General features: G+C 34.7%; 1 protein-coding gene across 3 annotated transcripts; it reads left to right on the top strand.

Moving 5' to 3' along the window:
- Positions 1–5,169: 5,169 nt before the first annotated feature.
- Positions 5,170–19,829, top strand: LOC111621165. Of its 3 annotated transcripts, none has more exons than XM_023363250.1 (8): positions 5,170–5,338; positions 13,612–13,662; positions 14,568–14,624; positions 14,946–15,020; positions 15,147–15,419; positions 16,077–16,156; positions 16,230–17,180; positions 19,514–19,829. In XM_023363250.1, the coding sequence occupies exons 1-8, from the start codon at positions 5,293–5,295 to the stop codon at positions 19,640–19,642; spliced, it is 1,662 nt and encodes a 553-aa protein (XP_023219018.1). In that variant the 5' UTR covers positions 5,170–5,292; the 3' UTR covers positions 19,643–19,829. The 3 variants fall into 3 exon arrangements, with proteins under 3 accessions (XP_023219018.1, XP_023219009.1, XP_023219003.1); XM_023363241.1 differs by lacking the exon at positions 5,170–5,338 and adding an exon at positions 12,985–13,079; XM_023363235.1 differs by lacking the exon at positions 5,170–5,338 and having other exon boundaries at positions 13,372–13,662.
- Positions 19,830–19,843: the final 14 nt, after the last annotated feature.

The raw sequence follows: 19,843 nt of genomic DNA, 5'->3' as shown, positions 1-19,843 counted from the left end.
AAAGTTGCATTTTTGTCTTTACGTAATAAAAATATTTTTATTCAACATTCACCATCAGCGCATGCTGAATGTAGACATTTGCCGGTGTAAGTGAGAAATGATTATATTTAGCAAATATTTCGCACATATACGAAACGACTGCGTGAATGCTGACATTCACCGGAGAATGTCGACATTCGCCAGATATCGGTCATTCACAGTAACATATATATATATATATATGACAGGATATCCAACGAACCGGGAAATGTCGGGATTTATTAGATTGGGAAAAATCATGGAAATCTCGGGGAATTTGGAATTAAACGGGAAAAAAACATTACCTTTTCCATTTCACGCTGTAAAATAATAAAGACACGCGATACGAATGCGCGCGACGTTGTCACGTGACAAGCACGATGTTTAAAATTCGTGCGTGCCGATTATAAATTTAACGAGTAAAATTATTTATTATTATACTCTGTTCTAAGAAGAACAAAAATTTGAATTGTGTGACTTTAAACTATTTTATGAAAAAAGAATGGCTTTTTTTTTTTTCAATGATAAATAGCTTACTTATAAGCGCCATCTTGCGGGATTCATTGAAAAGCAATTGGCGAGCTTACGTAGCAGCGGGTTGCCATCTGTACGATAATTTCAGAAATACGTCTTAATCCCCAAAATAAGCGTTAATTATTGAAAAAAATCCAAATGGCAACTAACATTTTGACTATAGTTATTGCCTTCTCGTTGATATTTCGTGTCTTTTTCCCACTACGGGGCTACTCGCTAGATGCTATTGCATATTGTCGATTACAAGGAGAACCTTTTTCCTACTTTTCCAGACTGCTAACCGCTATACTTTTAGACCGACCGATAAAATATTCAAATAGATGCGCGAAGAAAATTTGTACAAATAAACGTTGTGTCGAAATTCCATTCTGCTTCTACTTGTACAAAATATAGGTACATTTTATTACGGAGTAGTTCCCGAAAGACTGTGTAAACGGATCGAAATGGATGTACAATAATTTCAAGGGGCAGATAAGATAATTTTCTCCCGTAAGGTCGGCAACCCGGATAGCAGTTAGTTTCGTTTGGAGGTCCGATTGCAACTGGTTTCGGTGTCGTCCGATTAAACGGTACGTAGAATCCGTCTATACTTCGGCAACGTTTGCAGTTTACAATGATTGATTGCAGGGTTTGGAAAATTTGGAACCGATTCACTATTTCAACTAAAAGTCACTTTTTTCGTTTATCACTATTTTCGCAAAACGTCACTAAGTCTTGGAAGTTGTTGTTACCGTATTTATTCAATTTTAATGCGCATCCTTTTCGACTTTTTGAGAGCTGAGAAATGAAGCGCGAATTAGAATCGAAGTATAAATGAGGAACTCGAAAGTAAAACGTGTTGACAGTATCGTTTCCAATATTATAGCGTGTTAAACCTGTCGGTGAAATCTCTTCAAATTACAGTTATGGTTAATTGACAAACCAAACCAAATTTAGCTTTCATAAAAACAATTTTTTAATGAAAACAGGCCCGACGGATCACTATTTTTAAATTAGTTACTTTTTCTCGACTATTTTGGTGATCTACCACTATTTTTCGCTCTTTCTGTCGCTGCGAGCTACGTGGCATTTTCGACGCCAAGTTGCCACGCGTTAGCATACATCATTAATTAATTAATGTTTGAGAATGTAAGTCGCGCCATGGATAACGTGACCGTCTATTTTTCCTCAAAACGGGACATTACTAATTTTTAGGTACTTTTTTCCTTTCTTTTTTACTCTTTCCTTCCTGTGGGTACTAAGAGGGCTTCTTACAGCAGGCCCATTATGGGTTCGGCCAGACCCACAATGGGGCGACCGGGTGGTGAGGGACGGGGCCCGACATATCCGAACGGACCATCCCCCAAAAAATTCCTAGGGATTCCTTGACCCGTCCGGATTCGATCTCGGGTCCCCCAGAGCGGTAGGCTGTTACATTGACCGCTCGGCCATCCGGCCGTATGTGTATTCAAGAAAGCGCATGTTTCTTCACAGTTTTTATTAATGAAAGGAACAGGAATGAACACGTGAAAATAAATAATTTATGTAGTCTTATATTTTTCTGAAGAACAAATTTGCTTGAGTATTTGGTATTGATTTCAAACAAGAATGAAATTCTTGGCGGGATTTCTAAAAATTTACTTTGGTAATTAACATTGCTTTAAGAACTGCGACTTGCAACTGTTTTTTTCGCTCGTCCATAACTTATTCGTAAAGGAAAAGACACTTTCTATAGGTGCATTAGTGTCGGGCGGACATAAAATATATTCAATAATTATACAAAAGTTCATACGAGTTAAGTTATTGGTGTGAAAGTGTTTGAACAATTGCGTCCAACAACTTTCGGTCGAAATATTCCCGGTGTTCCATTCTGTCACTTTTTGAGGTGTAATGTAGTTAGAAATAAGTGAATACTCATCAAATACTTCTGTATCTTGGTTACAATTAATAAATCCCTTTTCAATCAATACATCTATTACATTTATTGAATTTCTTCCCACGTACGTATTTTGGTTAAATTAGCCCATTCAAATATTTCTAATTTTTCAAAGAATAAAGTCCACTGCTCCATGTTCCAAATATCCTTTGCTTATTTTATACAACTCGGCAGCTGTCGTTTTCATATATTCTTTCTCAACATCACTGCGAGAAAATGGCTGCACTTTCTTGCAATTTTGTCATTAAATTACGAACGGAGCGGGGAAGAAACAGAGTTCTTTCTTTCTAGGCCGAATTGTCTTTATTTCCTTTGTGACTTCAATTACAGAAATTCTCTGACCCTTGATCTTTAACACAGCTTGATGGAACGTTGCTGACTGTGCGTGTATAAAAAGAGTTAGGGTTTTCAAAAAGGTTCTCAATATGTTTGGACATTTATCGATACTCAAAAAGTAGTCTTTTAATGGCTTGTAGATTCAAAACTTTCAATAGCAGGCGTAAGCGCGAGCCACCTGGTTTTACTAGGCCTATAGTCTAGTAATTTGCGACACTCTGTCAATTTCATTACAAAATTCTGTCAGAGCTTCCACGCGAACACTAGATATAAAAATGTGAATATATTTTCATAATAACGCATTCAAAGTCTACAGTTTTAATCGCGTTGTGAATTATGTGAGCTCCATACCCGATTCCTATCAATGTTCTTCCGAGAGATAAATTTAGTTTTGCATAAACATTGTTGATGCCTCGTCTTTATAATCCGCCAAAATTGCAGTTATTATTATCTCCACAAAATGCCACGATTTTTGAAGTCAAATTATTTTCTGTCAATACAGTACTTTCATTAGATAACTGACAATAACGTCTGACGTTTCGCCCAGTTGGTCTCGAAATTCTAAAAGTTTGCCTTCGTATGGTAAAAAGAAGCGAACTAAAACAGGGAATATTTTCTTGGACCCGTCGTTTGAAGCATCAGTTAAATTAATGTAATAATACAGTTGCATTCGCCGAGGCGATCTTTTAATTCACCTATAAATTGGCGCTTACACATTTACAACAATAGCTTATGTTTCGTACGAGCACATCTAAATTTCTGTTCAAAACACGTTTAAATTAACTTAGAAATACAATCGTTTGAGAGAAAACCGTGGTTCTCTCGCACCGTATGATAAACCCAGGCGCCTTCTGTCGAAGTTGATGAATCCGTTTTCTCAAAAAAATTAAGCGTGGAAGAACTCGAAGCGGCAGCAAGATAGGAATTTTTATGTTTTTCTAATCTTAAATGTTAGTTCGTATCGCTGGCACCTCCACGAGCTATGCTAAATTCTGTACGACACTTTTCACATATGACGTCCGATGGAGTACTTCTTTGCTTTATAAATGGGTACTTAGTTTGTAAGTTAACATTAAAAGTGAATTTGCGTTTAGGCTTTGTTAAAATGGAGTGTTCACGTACAAGAAATTTAAACTGACTACAATAACAAACATAGATAAAAAAAAAAATAACAATCGTCTACGCCTACTCGCAACCGAGGAGCGAGCGAGCTACCAGGCTTCCGATCGACTTACGTGTGTGAGACGTATTGCCACACCATCATCGCTGCGCTATTAGACGCTTCCGTCGGATAATTTTTTTGATTTTTCGCGCCTTTTTCCGAAATTGTTACCGCGGATTGTTCTCTTTCTGAAAACGGGACATTTCGGCGTCCCGAAGCCGCGCTTGGGACAAGGGGATAGGCTATCTAAAAACGGGACGAGTGGTCACGTAATCTTACAGGTATTCCCAAACTCCAAATTAGCATAACGCCATGGACTTTCGTGCACCTACTTTTCTCTCGGTTTTCCGCCGACGCTTTCTTAGTCTTTTCTGCTCTTTCCCGTGTTTCTGCTCAACCAAGTATCGCTTTGTACTAGTTAAACAACGCTCTTTCATTTTGTAATTGGACTTTTTTCTCCTATCTCCGTTGGTTTCTGAATTAATTTTCTATGGTTTCTGTATTTTGCTACTAGGAGCGTTAAATGGGCCGCGCACGGTCACCTCCTTATAGGTGCTAATTACTTCCGCAGCGCTACCACAGGTGGTTTAAAGGTTATAGGGGGTGTGTGAACTTTTCTAAGAATCCCGTACAAATTCGTATAAAGATCAACACGCGGTATTTCGAATTACGTTTTTAAAATTAAAAAATACAACTCTTCAACGGCGTTAACTCGAAACCTCGTTATTTATTTCTGTAAAAATATTTATATAAATTATAAAAACGAAGTTTTATTATTATGTATAATTTGCACATATTTGGTAACAGGTGCGTTTGTTTAAAGTCGATTCTTTTTTTAACCGCCCGCAAGATGGCCTCCAAATTTTAAAAAGGATAAAATATTAAAAATTGGCACCTTTCCAGATATACGATACGGAATAAAAGATTCAATACATAAGAATTTATTATTTATTATACACGGAAAATAATTAATAAAATAAAACTAATGTTAAAAATATGTATATTATTTCTACTTAATAAAATACATCGTTCACGAGAATTTCAAAGCACGTTGTACGTCTTCGTTGGAGAATAAAAATAACGAAACAATTAAATTAAATTTTAAATAATAATTATTGTTATTTAATTTAAACTAACGATTTAATTTACGAAAATAAAATAACGATTAAAATAAAAATATAAATTGTAAACGAAAGCGGATCACGTGACAGCCTACAGCCAATCGCGTCGGCGACGTGCGAAAAAGTTCGTCTGTTTTATTTAAGCGAGCACGTGCTTTTTAGTCCGAAGTAAAATTTGTTCTTCTTTCCCTTAAATATATTTATTAATGGGAGGAAAAAAGAAGAAAATAAAATGGAGGAAATTATCTATAGGTAATATATTATGTAAATTCTTTAATTATTTTAAATTTTACCTATTAAAATTGAATCTATTAACTTTGGTCTAAATTCACTCGATTTACACAAAATGGTGCCGAACTTAACAAAAATTAACCTTTACAATACCTAGTTAAGTACATAAGAACAATACTAAATTTAGGTTCACCTTGGCAAACGAACCAAGTTATTTTTATAAATGCCAAATGGAAAAAAATGTTTGTATATTCTCTTATATGCGAATTATGGTAAAATTTTCTTAAAAAATATACATATTCGAAAATATAACATTAAAAAACATACACACGGCATTGTAATAAATAGAAGGAGAGTCATTTTCGCGAGATCTAAATTTAGGCATTTTGACATCATTCCCCTCTTCCCATGGTAGAAAGCATCCGCGGTTTACCAGGCTTGTAAAATTCGATTTTAACAAATATGCAATGGAGAAAACGTCGTAAATTAATATACGTGATCGGTTCTGGTCGCCACAGTTTATTAATGAAGTCTTTTCGTTTACATTATCCAGATAATGTACTTCCTACCGGGAGAGAGGACGGATCGTGCCATCCACTGGAAGGTAAATCAATGTTTTCGTTAATTCTAACGCCGTTTTGTTTAATTTTTGTATAAATTGTACTTTTTAATACTTAACTCGAATATTAATATATTTAAAAAGATCTAAAAGTATCGGTTCTACGACGAAAGTAAGTTGTTCCGTTGCAAATACTTAAGTAATGATTAAGTAAGGCCGTAAACTGTACGCGAAGTTTAAAAGGTTAATTAAGGATATTTTAAAATAACCGCGTAAAATTTTTCACGGGGATACAACTTCTTTGTTTATAATGAAATTTTAAATAATTTTATCAAAATTTATTACTTAAACTTTAATATTTCGTTTCGGATTGATACGTTTGTTGTCCGTATAAATTACAATTATTAATGGGCCTATTATAATTGTATGGGATTTGAAGTGTTTCTAAATATAACCGTGTCAAGAACCTAGGATTAAAAAAAACTCGTAGATCGGCATTTAGAAAATTATTGGTGACTTAATATTTTGTTTCCCGTTCTTTATTTTGATACTAATGTAGTGTTACGAAGTTACACCGAAAGTTTAGGGGTCAGAGAATTCACGATCAGGCGACTCGTTAGTTTCTTACGCTTTTACGATTCGAAGAATGGTACCTATTTTGTTTTATTTAATATTATAGAGAATGTATCCACTGTATCTGGGAGTCTAAACATCCTAAATATTCTATTCAAAATTTAGTTAATACCAACCTAAATAGATCCAATTNTAAACAATACGTACAAGTACAGTACAGTATTTTCTGAGGAAACACTCGTACTTATTTTTTTTAACCCCATTCCCGATAACCCGGCATTTTCACAAACTCGGCCACCCTTCGGTCCACATTAGGTTGAGTTTTCGAGGTTCTACTGTAGCTCCAATATATTATAAAAATAGCAGATTGTCATTGGCAACAGCAAAAGAGTGGAAATGTCATTCACACTTGTTCGCAGAAAGTCCATTGTTTGCCTAATGTAACTGCTGAATGGAAAGACCGTCGTTCGCAACGTCCGTTATTTGAGGCGTACGTTATACGAGGCACCACTGTATATATGTTACTGTGAAAGACGAAATTAGAGAATGTCGATATTCTCCAGTGAATGTCCAAATAATACAAAATACAAAATATACAAAATATGTCTGTGAAATTCTGAATATTTGGTTATATTATTATTATACATTCGAATAATCACCGGTGTATGTCGACAAGCACAGATAGGCTTTGGTGGAGGTCGAAACCACACCCGAGAAGCCGACGTCGACAGAGAGGCGACAGTCTGTCGCCAAATCCTTCGTGGGTAGCCGGAGGTAGGACAAGGTCTTTCGATCCCGTGAGGTGGGGATCGGTTTGTCAGGTCAAGCGGCGGAGGACAAGAGGGGTCGTGGGTAAGGCGTCGGCAATATCTGAATAAAAAATACCACTAACAGATCAGTTCGTAATCACGTAATAACGTAATCAGTTCGTAATTTGTAAAGAAAAGTTACTTTCCGTAGAAGAGATTTCTTCTCAATAAATATCACCGAGAGCAGCAGCTGCAGCTAATTCGAAAAGTGGAGGGCGAGGCTATACGCGCCGTCATTGCAAAAAAAAGTGTCCCACGAATAAATGCAGTCGTAAAAGCAGGGAACTCTTGCGCAATTCAAAGTGCCATAACAGTTTAAATTGTTGCAATAAATAAGATTGTACAACGTCAATCACATAATTTATGTGTAAGTTTATTATTGTATTATTTTCTTTAATGACTTAGAATGTACTGTTCGTTTTAGGTTCGACAGTTTATTTAAATGTGCCGTTACATAAGCTTTCTCCTATTTTGACACATTAAAAAGTTGCATTTTTGTCTTTACGTAATAAAAATATTTTTATTCAACATTCACCATCAGCGCATGCTGAATGTAGACATTTGCCGGTGTAAGTGAGAAATGATTATATTTAGCAAATATTTCGCACATATACGAAACGACTGCGTGAATGCTGACATTCACCGGAGAATGTCGACATTCGCCAGATATCGGTCATTCACAGTAACATATATATATATATATATGACAGGATATCCAACGAACCGGGAAATGTCGGGATTTATTAGATTGGGAAAAATCATGGAAATCTCGGGGAATTTGGAATTAAACGGGAAAAAAACATTACCTTTTCCATTTCACGCTGTAAAATAATAAAGACACGCGATACGAATGCGCGCGACGTTGTCACGTGACAAGCACGATGTTTAAAATTCGTGCGTGCCGATTATAAATTTAACGAGTAAAATTATTTATTATTATACTCTGTTCTAAGAAGAACAAAAATTTGAATTGTGTGACTTTAAACTATTTTATGAAAAAAGAATGGCTTTTTTTTTTTTCAATGATAAATAGCTTACTTATAAGCGCCATCTTGCGGGATTCATTGAAAAGCAATTGGCGAGCTTACGTAGCAGCGGGTTGCCATCTGTACGATAATTTCAGAAATACGTCTTAATCCCCAAAATAAGCGTTAATTATTGAAAAAAATCCAAATGGCAACTAACATTTTGACTATAGTTATTGCCTTCTCGTTGATATTTCGTGTCTTTTTCCCACTACGGGGCTACTCGCTAGATGCTATTGCATATTGTCGATTACAAGGAGAACCTTTTTCCTACTTTTCCAGACTGCTAACCGCTATACTTTTAGACCGACCGATAAAATATTCAAATAGATGCGCGAAGAAAATTTGTACAAATAAACGTTGTGTCGAAATTCCATTCTGCTTCTACTTGTACAAAATATAGGTACATTTTATTACGGAGTAGTTCCCGAAAGACTGTGTAAACGGATCGAAATGGATGTACAATAATTTCAAGGGGCAGATAAGATAATTTTCTCCCGTAAGGTCGGCAACCCGGATAGCAGTTAGTTTCGTTTGGAGGTCCGATTGCAACTGGTTTCGGTGTCGTCCGATTAAACGGTACGTAGAATCCGTCTATACTTCGGCAACGTTTGCAGTTTACAATGATTGATTGCAGGGTTTGGAAAATTTGGAACCGATTCACTATTTCAACTAAAAGTCACTTTTTTCGTTTATCACTATTTTCGCAAAACGTCACTAAGTCTTGGAAGTTGTTGTTACCGTATTTATTCAATTTTAATGCGCATCCTTTTCGACTTTTTGAGAGCTGAGAAATGAAGCGCGAATTAGAATCGAAGTATAAATGAGGAACTCGAAAGTAAAACGTGTTGACAGTATCGTTTCCAATATTATAGCGTGTTAAACCTGTCGGTGAAATCTCTTCAAATTACAGTTATGGTTAATTGACAAACCAAACCAAATTTAGCTTTCATAAAAACAATTTTTTAATGAAAACAGGCCCGACGGATCACTATTTTTAAATTAGTTACTTTTTCTCGACTATTTTGGTGATCTACCACTATTTTTCGCTCTTTCTGTCGCTGCGAGCTACGTGGCATTTTCGACGCCAAGTTGCCACGCGTTAGCATACATCATTAATTAATTAATGTTTGAGAATGTAAGTCGCGCCATGGATAACGTGACCGTCTATTTTTCCTCAAAACGGGACATTACTAATTTTTAGGTACTTTTTTCCTTTCTTTTTTACTCTTTCCTTCCTGTGGGTACTAAGAGGGCTTCTTACAGCAGGCCCATTATGGGTTCGGCCAGACCCACAATGGGGCGACCGGGTGGTGAGGGACGGGGCCCGACATATCCGAACGGACCATCCCCCAAAAAATTCCTAGGGATTCCTTGACCCGTCCGGATTCGATCCCGGGTCCCCCAGAGCGGTAGGCTGTTACATTGACCGCTCGGCCATCCGGCCGTATGTGTATTCAAGAAAGCGCATGTTTCTTCACAGTTTTTATTAATGAAAGGAACAGGAATGAACACGTGAAAATAAATAATTTATGTAGTCTTATATTTTTCTGAAGAACAAATTTGCTTGAGTATTTGGTATTGATTTCAAACAAGAATGAAATTCTTGGCGGGATTTCTAAAAATTTACTTTGGTAATTAACATTGCTTTAAGAACTGCGACTTGCAACTGTTTTTTTCGCTCGTCCATAACTTATTCGTAAAGGAAAAGACACTTTCTATAGGTGCATTAGTGTCGGGCGGACATAAAATATATTCAATAATTATACAAAAGTTCATACGAGTTAAGTTATTGGTGTGAAAGTGTTTGAACAATTGCGTCCAACAACTTTCGGTCGAAATATTCCCGGTGTTCCATTCTGTCACTTTTTGAGGTGTAATGTAGTTAGAAATAAGTGAATACTCATCAAATACTTCTGTATCTTGGTTACAATTAATAAATCCCTTTTCAATCAATACATCTATTACATTTATTGAATTTCTTCCCACGTACGTATTTTGGTTAAATTAGCCCATTCAAATATTTCTAATTTTTCAAAGAATAAAGTCCACTGCTCCATGTTCCAAATATCCTTTGCTTATTTTATACAACTCGGCAGCTGTCGTTTTCATATATTCTTTCTCAACATCACTGCGAGAAAATGGCTGCACTTTCTTGCAATTTTGTCATTAAATTACGAACGGAGCGGGGAAGAAACAGAGTTCTTTCTTTCTAGGCCGAATTGTCTTTATTTCCTTTGTGACTTCAATTACAGAAATTCTCTGACCCTTGATCTTTAACACAGCTTGATGGAACGTTGCTGACTGTGCGTGTATAAAAAGAGTTAGGGTTTTCAAAAAGGTTCTCAATATGTTTGGACATTTATCGATACTCAAAAAGTAGTCTTTTAATGGCTTGTAGATTCAAAACTTTCAATAGCAGGCGTAAGCGCGAGCCACCTGGTTTTACTAGGCCTATAGTCTAGTAATTTGCGACACTCTGTCAATTTCATTACAAAATTCTGTCAGAGCTTCCACGCGAACACTAGATATAAAAATGTGAATATATTTTCATAATAACGCATTCAAAGTCTACAGTTTTAATCGCGTTGTGAATTATGTGAGCTCCATACCCGATTCCTATCAATGTTCTTCCGAGAGATAAATTTAGTTTTGCATAAACATTGTTGATGCCTCGTCTTTATAATCCGCCAAAATTGCAGTTATTATTATCTCCACAAAATGCCACGATTTTTGAAGTCAAATTATTTTCTGTCAATACAGTACTTTCATTAGATAACTGACAATAACGTCTGACGTTTCGCCCAGTTGGTCTCGAAATTCTAAAAGTTTGCCTTCGTATGGTAAAAAGAAGCGAACTAAAACAGGGAATATTTTCTTGGACCCGTCGTTTGAAGCATCAGTTAAATTAATGTAATAATACAGTTGCATTCGCCGAGGCGATCTTTTAATTCACCTATAAATTGGCGCTTACACATTTACAACAATAGCTTATGTTTCGTACGAGCACATCTAAATTTCTGTTCAAAACACGTTTAAATTAACTTAGAAATACAATCGTTTGAGAGAAAACCGTGGTTCTCTCGCACCGTATGATAAACCCAGGCGCCTTCTGTCGAAGTTGATGAATCCGTTTTCTCAAAAAAATTAAGCGTGGAAGAACTCGAAGCGGCAGCAAGATAGGAATTTTTATGTTTTTCTAATCTTAAATGTTAGTTCGTATCGCTGGCACCTCCACGAGCTATGCTAAATTCTGTACGACACTTTTCACATATGACGTCCGATGGAGTACTTCTTTGCTTTATAAATGGGTACTTAGTTTGTAAGTTAACATTAAAAGTGAATTTGCGTTTAGGCTTTGTTAAAATGGAGTGTTCACGTACAAGAAATTTAAACTGACTACAATAACAAACATAGATAAAAAAAAAAATAACAATCGTCTACGCCTACTCGCAACCGAGGAGCGAGCGAGCTACCAGGCTTCCGATCGACTTACGTGTGTGAGACGTATTGCCACACCATCATCGCTGCGCTATTAGACGCTTCCGTCGGATAATTTTTTTGATTTTTCGCGCCTTTTTCCGAAATTGTTACCGCGGATTGTTCTCTTTCTGAAAACGGGACATTTCGGCGTCCCGAAGCCGCGCTTGGGACAAGGGGATAGGCTATCTAAAAACGGGACGAGTGGTCACGTAATCTTACAGGTATTCCCAAACTCCAAATTAGCATAACGCCATGGACTTTCGTGCACCTACTTTTCTCTCGGTTTTCCGCCGACGCTTTCTTAGTCTTTTCTGCTCTTTCCCGTGTTTCTGCTCAACCAAGTATCGCTTTGTACTAGTTAAACAACGCTCTTTCATTTTGTAATTGGACTTTTTTCTCCTATCTCCGTTGGTTTCTGAATTAATTTTCTATGGTTTCTGTATTTTGCTACTAGGAGCGTTAAATGGGCCGCGCACGGTCACCTCCTTATAGGTGCTAATTACTTCCGCAGCGCTACCACAGGTGGTTTAAAGGTTATAGGGGGTGTGTGAACTTTTCTAAGAATCCCGTACAAATTCGTATAAAGATCAACACGCGGTATTTCGAATTACGTTTTTAAAATTAAAAAATACAACTCTTCAACGGCGTTAACTCGAAACCTCGTTATTTATTTCTGTAAAAATATTTATATAAATTATAAAAACGAAGTTTTATTATTATGTATAATTTGCACATATTTGGTAACAGGTGCGTTTGTTTAAAGTCGATTCTTTTTTTAACCGCCCGCAAGATGGCCTCCAAATTTTAAAAAGGATAAAATATTAAAAATTGGCACCTTTCCAGATATACGATACGGAATAAAAGATTCAATACATAAGAATTTATTATTTATTATACACGGAAAATAATTAATAAAATAAAACTAATGTTAAAAATATGTATATTATTTCTACTTAATAAAATACATCGTTCACGAGAATTTCAAAGCACGTTGTACGTCTTCGTTGGAGAATAAAAATAACGAAACAATTAAATTAAATTTTAAATAATAATTATTGTTATTTAATTTAAACTAACGATTTAATTTACGAAAATAAAATAACGATTAAAATAAAAATATAAATTGTAAACGAAAGCGGATCACGTGACAGCCTACAGCCAATCGCGTCGGCGACGTGCGAAAAAGTTCGTCTGTTTTATTTAAGCGAGCACGTGCTTTTTAGTCCGAAGTAAAATTTGTTCTTCTTTCCCTTAAATATATTTATTAATGGGAGGAAGAAAGAAGAAAATAAAATGGAGGAAATTATCTATAGGTAATATATTATGTAAATTCTTTAATTATTTTAAATTTTACCTATTAAAATTGAATCTATTAACTTTGGTCTAAATTCACTCGATTTACACAAAATGGTGCCGAACTTAACAAAAATTAACCTTTACAATACCTAGTTAAGTACATAAGAACAATACTAAATTTAGGTTCACCTTGGCAAACGAACCAAGTTATTTTTATAAATGCCAAATGGAAAAAAATGTTTGTATATTCTCTTATATGCGAATTATGGTAAAATTTTCTTAAAAAATATACATATTCGAAAATATAACATTAAAAAACATACACACGGCATTGTAATAAATAGAAGGAGAGTCATTTTCGCGAGATCTAAATTTAGGCATTTTGACATCATTCCCCTCTTCCCATGGTAGAAAGCATCCGCGGTTTACCAGGCTTGTAAAATTCGATTTTAACAAATATGCAATGGAGAAAACGTCGTAAATTAATATACGTGATCGGTTCTGGTCGCCACAGTTTATTAATGAAGTCTTTTCGTTTACATTATCCAGATAATGTACTTCCTACCGGGAGAGAGGACGGATCGTGCCATCCACTGGAAGGTAAATCAATGTTTTCGTTAATTCTAACGCCGTTTTGTTTAATTTTTGTATAAATTGTACTTTTTAATACTTAACTCGAATATTAATATATTTAAAAAGATCTAAAAGTATCGGTTCTACGACGAAAGTAAGTTGTTCCGTTGCAAATACTTAAGTAATGATTAAGTAAGGCCGTAAACTGTACGCGAAGTTTAAAAGGTTAATTAAGGATATTTTAAAATAACCGCGTAAAATTTTTCACGGGGATACAACTTCTTTGTTTATAATGAAATTTTAAATAATTTTATCAAAATTTATTACTTAAACTTTAATATTTCGTTTCGGATTGATACGTTTGTTGTCCGTATAAATTACAATTATTAATGGGCCTATTATAATTGTATGGGATTTGAAGTGTTTCTAAATATAACCGTGTCAAGAACCTAGGATTAAAAAAAAACTCGTAGATCGGCATTTAGAAAATTATTGGTGACTTAATATTTTGTTTCCCGTTCTTTATTTTGATACTAATGTAGTGTTACGAAGTTACACCGAAAGTTTAGGGGTCAGAGAATTCACGATCAGGCGACTCGTTAGTTTCTTACGCTTTTACGATTCGAAGAATGGTACCTATTTTGTTTTATTTAATATTATAGAGAATGTATCCACTGTATCTGGGAGTCTAAACATCCTAAATATTCTATTCAAAATTTAGTTAATACCAACCTAAATAGATCCAATTATTTAAACTTATAATTTTTTTTTTTTTTCATTTTGTACGAGTATATATCCTACTTACTGATAGGTGAATAAATCGTATCGAAAGAGTTTTTAATTATTTAAGTAAAAAAAGTTTACTATTTACATAGAATAATTGAAAAATTAAATAAAAAATTACGATTTACATTCATTTATTTTTCTTTCAGAATCCTCGAAAGAGATTTCCGATATCAAAACTGTTTTAAACACATCTGAGAATAAAGGTAAATTATTTAAGTAAATTCTCGTAAGAGTATACATACATAAATTAATATATAAATTTAAAAAATTGCTACCATCGATACAAAAAAAAGAAAAAAAAAGTTATAAATTGAGCGCAAGAATAAGAATAGTTTAATTAAAAAATTAACATTTAAAGGTTTATAGTTTAAATAATTTTACAATAAGAAAACTATATTACGATCATATAGCTTCCTCTAAACATTTTATACAGTTATAATCGTCGTCATCATTATTATTATTATTCTATATTAATTACTAAAATAAAGACTTTTGTTTAAGAAGTTATTCTTAATATTTTTTAGAAGCCTTCTCCGATATTCCAATAGATGGCGAACGTGTAGCAGATAATAGAATAATCACTGGATGTTACGTAAATGGTTTGTATAAAGAACAGGTCATATTAATTTCCTCTCAGAAAGGATAAAATTAAAACGATCGAGTAATTAAAGTGATCTATAACTTTAAAGCGTTAGTCTCGTTAATATACAGATATATCTTTTCAGGGTTATGGATGCCTGTTGATTTTGACACGGCAGCAACGTTCTATCCCATCTACGCTCCCCCGACAGTTACTCCATTATGGTCAAACGATATGAGTTTTAGTCACTCGAACTTTAATGCGAGTCGCCAGCCGGAAAACTTTCCTAGAAAGAATTACACTTCGTCTCCTTATTGGGCCAATTCTTATTTACAGTGTCCGAGAGACGTGTCGGATGATTTAACGTTTGTTCCTTATTTATATCCCGGATATACGTTCGGACCATCGGTGTATAGCGGTGAGTACTTTGTTAAAAAATACTCTTTTTAATGCTAAAATAAGTAATATTTCGCACGTTAGTAGCAATATCTTCCGTCCGATGACGACAGCTAAGGACGGTCGAGCGTAGATGCTTAATGTACTATTTTGATCCCCGAATGACGTAACGCGGCCCTGGCTTCTGCTTTCTTGTCAATTGAATCACTCGCTGTCGGCTAGAAAATTCACTGCATTAGTGAGTAATATCTCTCTTAATTATAATCAATGTTTATTGGTAAAATTACGGTTCCGAACGCTAACACTTATCGATGTATTAATCTAGTTTTGTGTCCTTAAATGGTACGAAAACCTCGATGGTAATTAGAAAAAAATGTCTAAAGTTATATTCTCGTTAAGCAATATTTAGTTTGATTGTTACTATTTATTTTCCAATAACAAAACGTAATGTATAAAAAGCAAAGAATTGGGAAGTAATCATTAACATTATTTTTAAAGTTTTGGAAGGCGAACAATTTTCGTTTCCGTCATCCACCTAATACATAAATTGTTGCTATATGATATCATTGACCATATGTTTATTGTTTCGACTATTTTTTCAAACAAAATGACTTCTTTTAGTTTTCAATAGCGGAATTTCTTTTAATTTTTAATAAAAATTATCTTTGTTTTATTTCAGCTCCAATAGCGGAATTTCCTTTGCAGGATATAAGAAGGAAGAAAAGGAACAAACGTAAGCCAATAGTTCACGAGTTAAGAGTAAGTGGACTTTTTAATCGCTTCTCTATTAAACGACCGAGTCATAATTACTATATTATGTTTAATTTTATAGCAAATTAAACCGGGAGTGGACGCTATATCGACTCCTTCTTGCGATGTGATCCGATATGCAAATTCTAATAACAAAAAATATTCAGAAAGCGTAATGGATACAGATCGGAACGAAAATTCGGATCAAATTTCGATCGATCCTTCCGTTAGTTCGGGAAAAGTCGACGATAAGTCGACGAATGAAGAGCATATTGCTGATGCACTCGATGGCAATAATCCAACTAGTATTATTCCCAATATAGCAACGCTAGAATCAGAAGTTAATAGTGAGAACAACGCAGATTCGGCACACAAAATGGATGGAGTCAAAACAGTTTCTAGATTTAAAGTTTATCCTTGTTCGGAAGACACTTTAAAAGTTAAAGATGTGGAAGAGAAAACGGAAGTATCGGCCAGTCCACAAACTTCGACGTACTATAATTATTCGGAGAATCTGTTAAGAGAAACCGAATTAGAACTAAATAAATTGAACAAGAAAGCGTTTCAAGCCAACCAAGCCATATATCAATTAGCATACGACGAATCGGTGACGGACGAAGATAGTAGACCGGAGAGTAGAGCCGATGATATAGATACCAGCGCGACTTGCACGAAAGACGAACTGCCGGAAGATTTACGCGATCCGCCGGGCAGTAGAATGGAAATCCAAGTACACGAAATGGATACTGCCAGCGAAGCCGGATCGGAAGATGTGGAAATTTTAGGTCACAGGTACGAAACTAGTGCTTCGCCCGACAAACACGTTTACGTCAATAAACTCTCGTTAGCGGCCGAATTATTGAGAACTAAAGAAAGTTTACCTTACGATAACGAGTTTAAAAGGGTCGTCGATGACGATACGCCTACCATTCAGTTAAAGGAGAAATCGGACATTTGCAGAGCGGATAGTGGAGTACAGTCCGAAGAATCCGGTGATGAAGTTATCGAAGAAATAAAAAATCCGATTATTCAGGTAAGATTAAATTCGTATCAGACAATTAGACAAACAAGCGAAGGCTACTTCGAAATACGTTTCGTACTTGAAATGATAATTTCCTGTGTATTAATAATAATGGATGCATTGAAATCCATTATTATTCATTTACATTGAACTTGTCCTTAGTATTTAATGAAACAAACTACTGTATTCTAAATAATTTCAATAGTTAAGATAGGCTAATTATTAATTAAAGATCTGCTAAACCTAAGATTTTATTTGTATTTATACACATCTCGTAAATGAATTTCCATTCAGAAGAGAAATTTTTGTATCAGGTAAATTGAAAAACATTATAAAAAATGGAAAAGTCGTACAGAAACTTATTAACATAGGAAAATATTCTGAAAATAATGGAATGAATAACATACTAAAGAATATAATTCTTATTAACACAAAATATATGCAGTTTTTTGACAATTTATATTTATTTTAAATTTATTTAAAACGAAACAATTATTTATATCGAAACCGTAATCTATGATCATGGGTATAGGAGTCGGAGAGCCCTCCAAAATTCGGACAAAGCAAGAACAAAAAGATTAGACAGGGAAAGTAAAAAAGGTTAAATTATCAGATGACATAAAATATTGGTACAGTACCTGCGCTTTCATCTATGTGAAATTTCAGGCAAATCAATCCTCTGTACCCTCAATGAAAGTGTCTCCACATAACCATGTCTTTGGAATATATATATAATGACGACAAACAAACTATTTAATAGACTACTAGCAAAGAATGCCCAGCGTTGCCCGGGGGTTGAGCCGTCCTCGTTATAGGGTAGCGTATATTTCCCGCAGGATGACAGACAATAACTATGCAAAATTTGGTGCATATCAATTAAAGGTGTTCAAAAAAAACCTTTAACACGCAGCTTATTTTGCTACAATACAATAAGCTGCGTGTTAAAGGTTTTTGGAGCATTTTTCATGTATTGCAGTAAGTGCAGTTGGAGATTATAGTGATCAAAGGGGTTGGCAGTTTCGGGGATGAAATCGGGAAGGAGTGAGCATCTGAGTTTTAAAGTAGCGTAGGCCTATATTATTTGGAAATTGTAAAGACTAACTATGCAAAAGTTGTACAGATCACTCAAATGGTTTGGGTGTAGGGGGATGAAATCAGAGAGGAGTAAATGGTTCGAGTTTTATGGTAGTCCATATTTCCCATAGGGTACCAGAAAGTAACTACGCGGAATTTGGTCCAGATCGGTCAAAGTGATTGGAGTTTGTAGGGAAAATGAAATCAGCAGGAAGGAGTGAGGGGCCAGAGTTTTAAGGTAGCTTACGTACATCAGAAAGTAATGAGACTTCCAATTGTCCCTCGACACGGTGTATTTCGTAAAAATTGCGACTTTCTTTTAGGCACGTTACCGTCGATAAGACTTACTTGCACACGTGTAGATATATAACCAGATCCAGACAGTAACAACGTCCATTTCGTCCGTCCATCAATTTACTTCGTTATATAAAAAGTGTGATACGAAAGAGATATACATTAAAAGTTTTTTGTCAGTGGTAAATTAAAACAAAGAACAAGTTTTAAAAGTTAAGTCTTTCAAAGAGTAAGTGGATCCCACGTTTGCGCTCTGTTTGCACATTATTTTTTTATTTGATTTCAAGCAATTCTCAGTTAATTTTAATATATAATTATCGAATTTAGAAAAAAAGGGTATAATGAAAATTACACTAATGAAGGTGTGGATAAAACCCACCGAACGATATTAGTTGGTCTAGGGTTTGTACCCGACTAACGTCGAATTTTCTCACCTCTTTGGCACCTAAGTAAGAGCAAACCAAATCAAAATGCAAAGATAGTTTATAGCATTTACAAAATAAAACCCCGAGTAAACCTTTCTTCTCTACTCTTAAAAAGTAAAATAGTCACTGTATTGACTATTTCAAATATATCGTTGAATAACTGTACTCAAGTTATAATCTGCTCACTATTAAAATCCATCTCGGTTTTAAAATTCATTGGCATATTATTAAGCAGGAGAGCTTATTTAAAAATAGGGAATTTAATCAACAAATCGAAAATAAATTACGAGAATCGTTTAATATCATTATAGATGATTAACTTAGATTCTTTTATATTATATCATCGATGATCCGATTTTATGCGCATCCCATTGAAGGAAAAATTCACCAAGTAAAACACGAGTTTTCGTAACATTTTGGTATCAGTAATCCCATAAAAGTATAAATTAAATTAAAAACGACTGATTTTTAGTTTTATATTAGCTTGTTTAAAAAAATAATTTCAAAATGGAACTAGTAAATATTTCTAATTTTCCTAATTATAAATTGCAGAGAGAAGAGATGTGGAGCACTTATCAAGGAAGACATTATCGACGACAGGTGCCAAATCAAGTACCATATTTTTCTACCATTCAGCGGAACGGACCCTTTTCTCCTTGCCTCTGCTGCGTCGTCATGTAAAGGCACGTATCCTCTTTCGAACAGACAAATATATATTTGTATAACATTTGCATAGCTTTTAATAACAAGAAATTGATTCTGAACATCTGTCTTTTATTAATTTATTTGATTTTATTACTCGTATGTGTATATTATTATTAAATTTATCTCAACTCTTAGAATTGTAGCGCAGAATATACTTATATAATAAAATATTTAAAA

This window comes from Centruroides sculpturatus, unplaced genomic scaffold, assembly GCF_000671375.1.
Source record: "Centruroides sculpturatus isolate CEXI.00-Female unplaced genomic scaffold, Cexi_2.0 scaffold45, whole genome shotgun sequence".
In the NCBI taxonomy this organism is placed as follows: domain Eukaryota; kingdom Metazoa; phylum Arthropoda; class Arachnida; order Scorpiones; family Buthidae; genus Centruroides; species Centruroides sculpturatus.
This window is presented reverse-complemented; position numbering and strand designations above follow the sequence as displayed.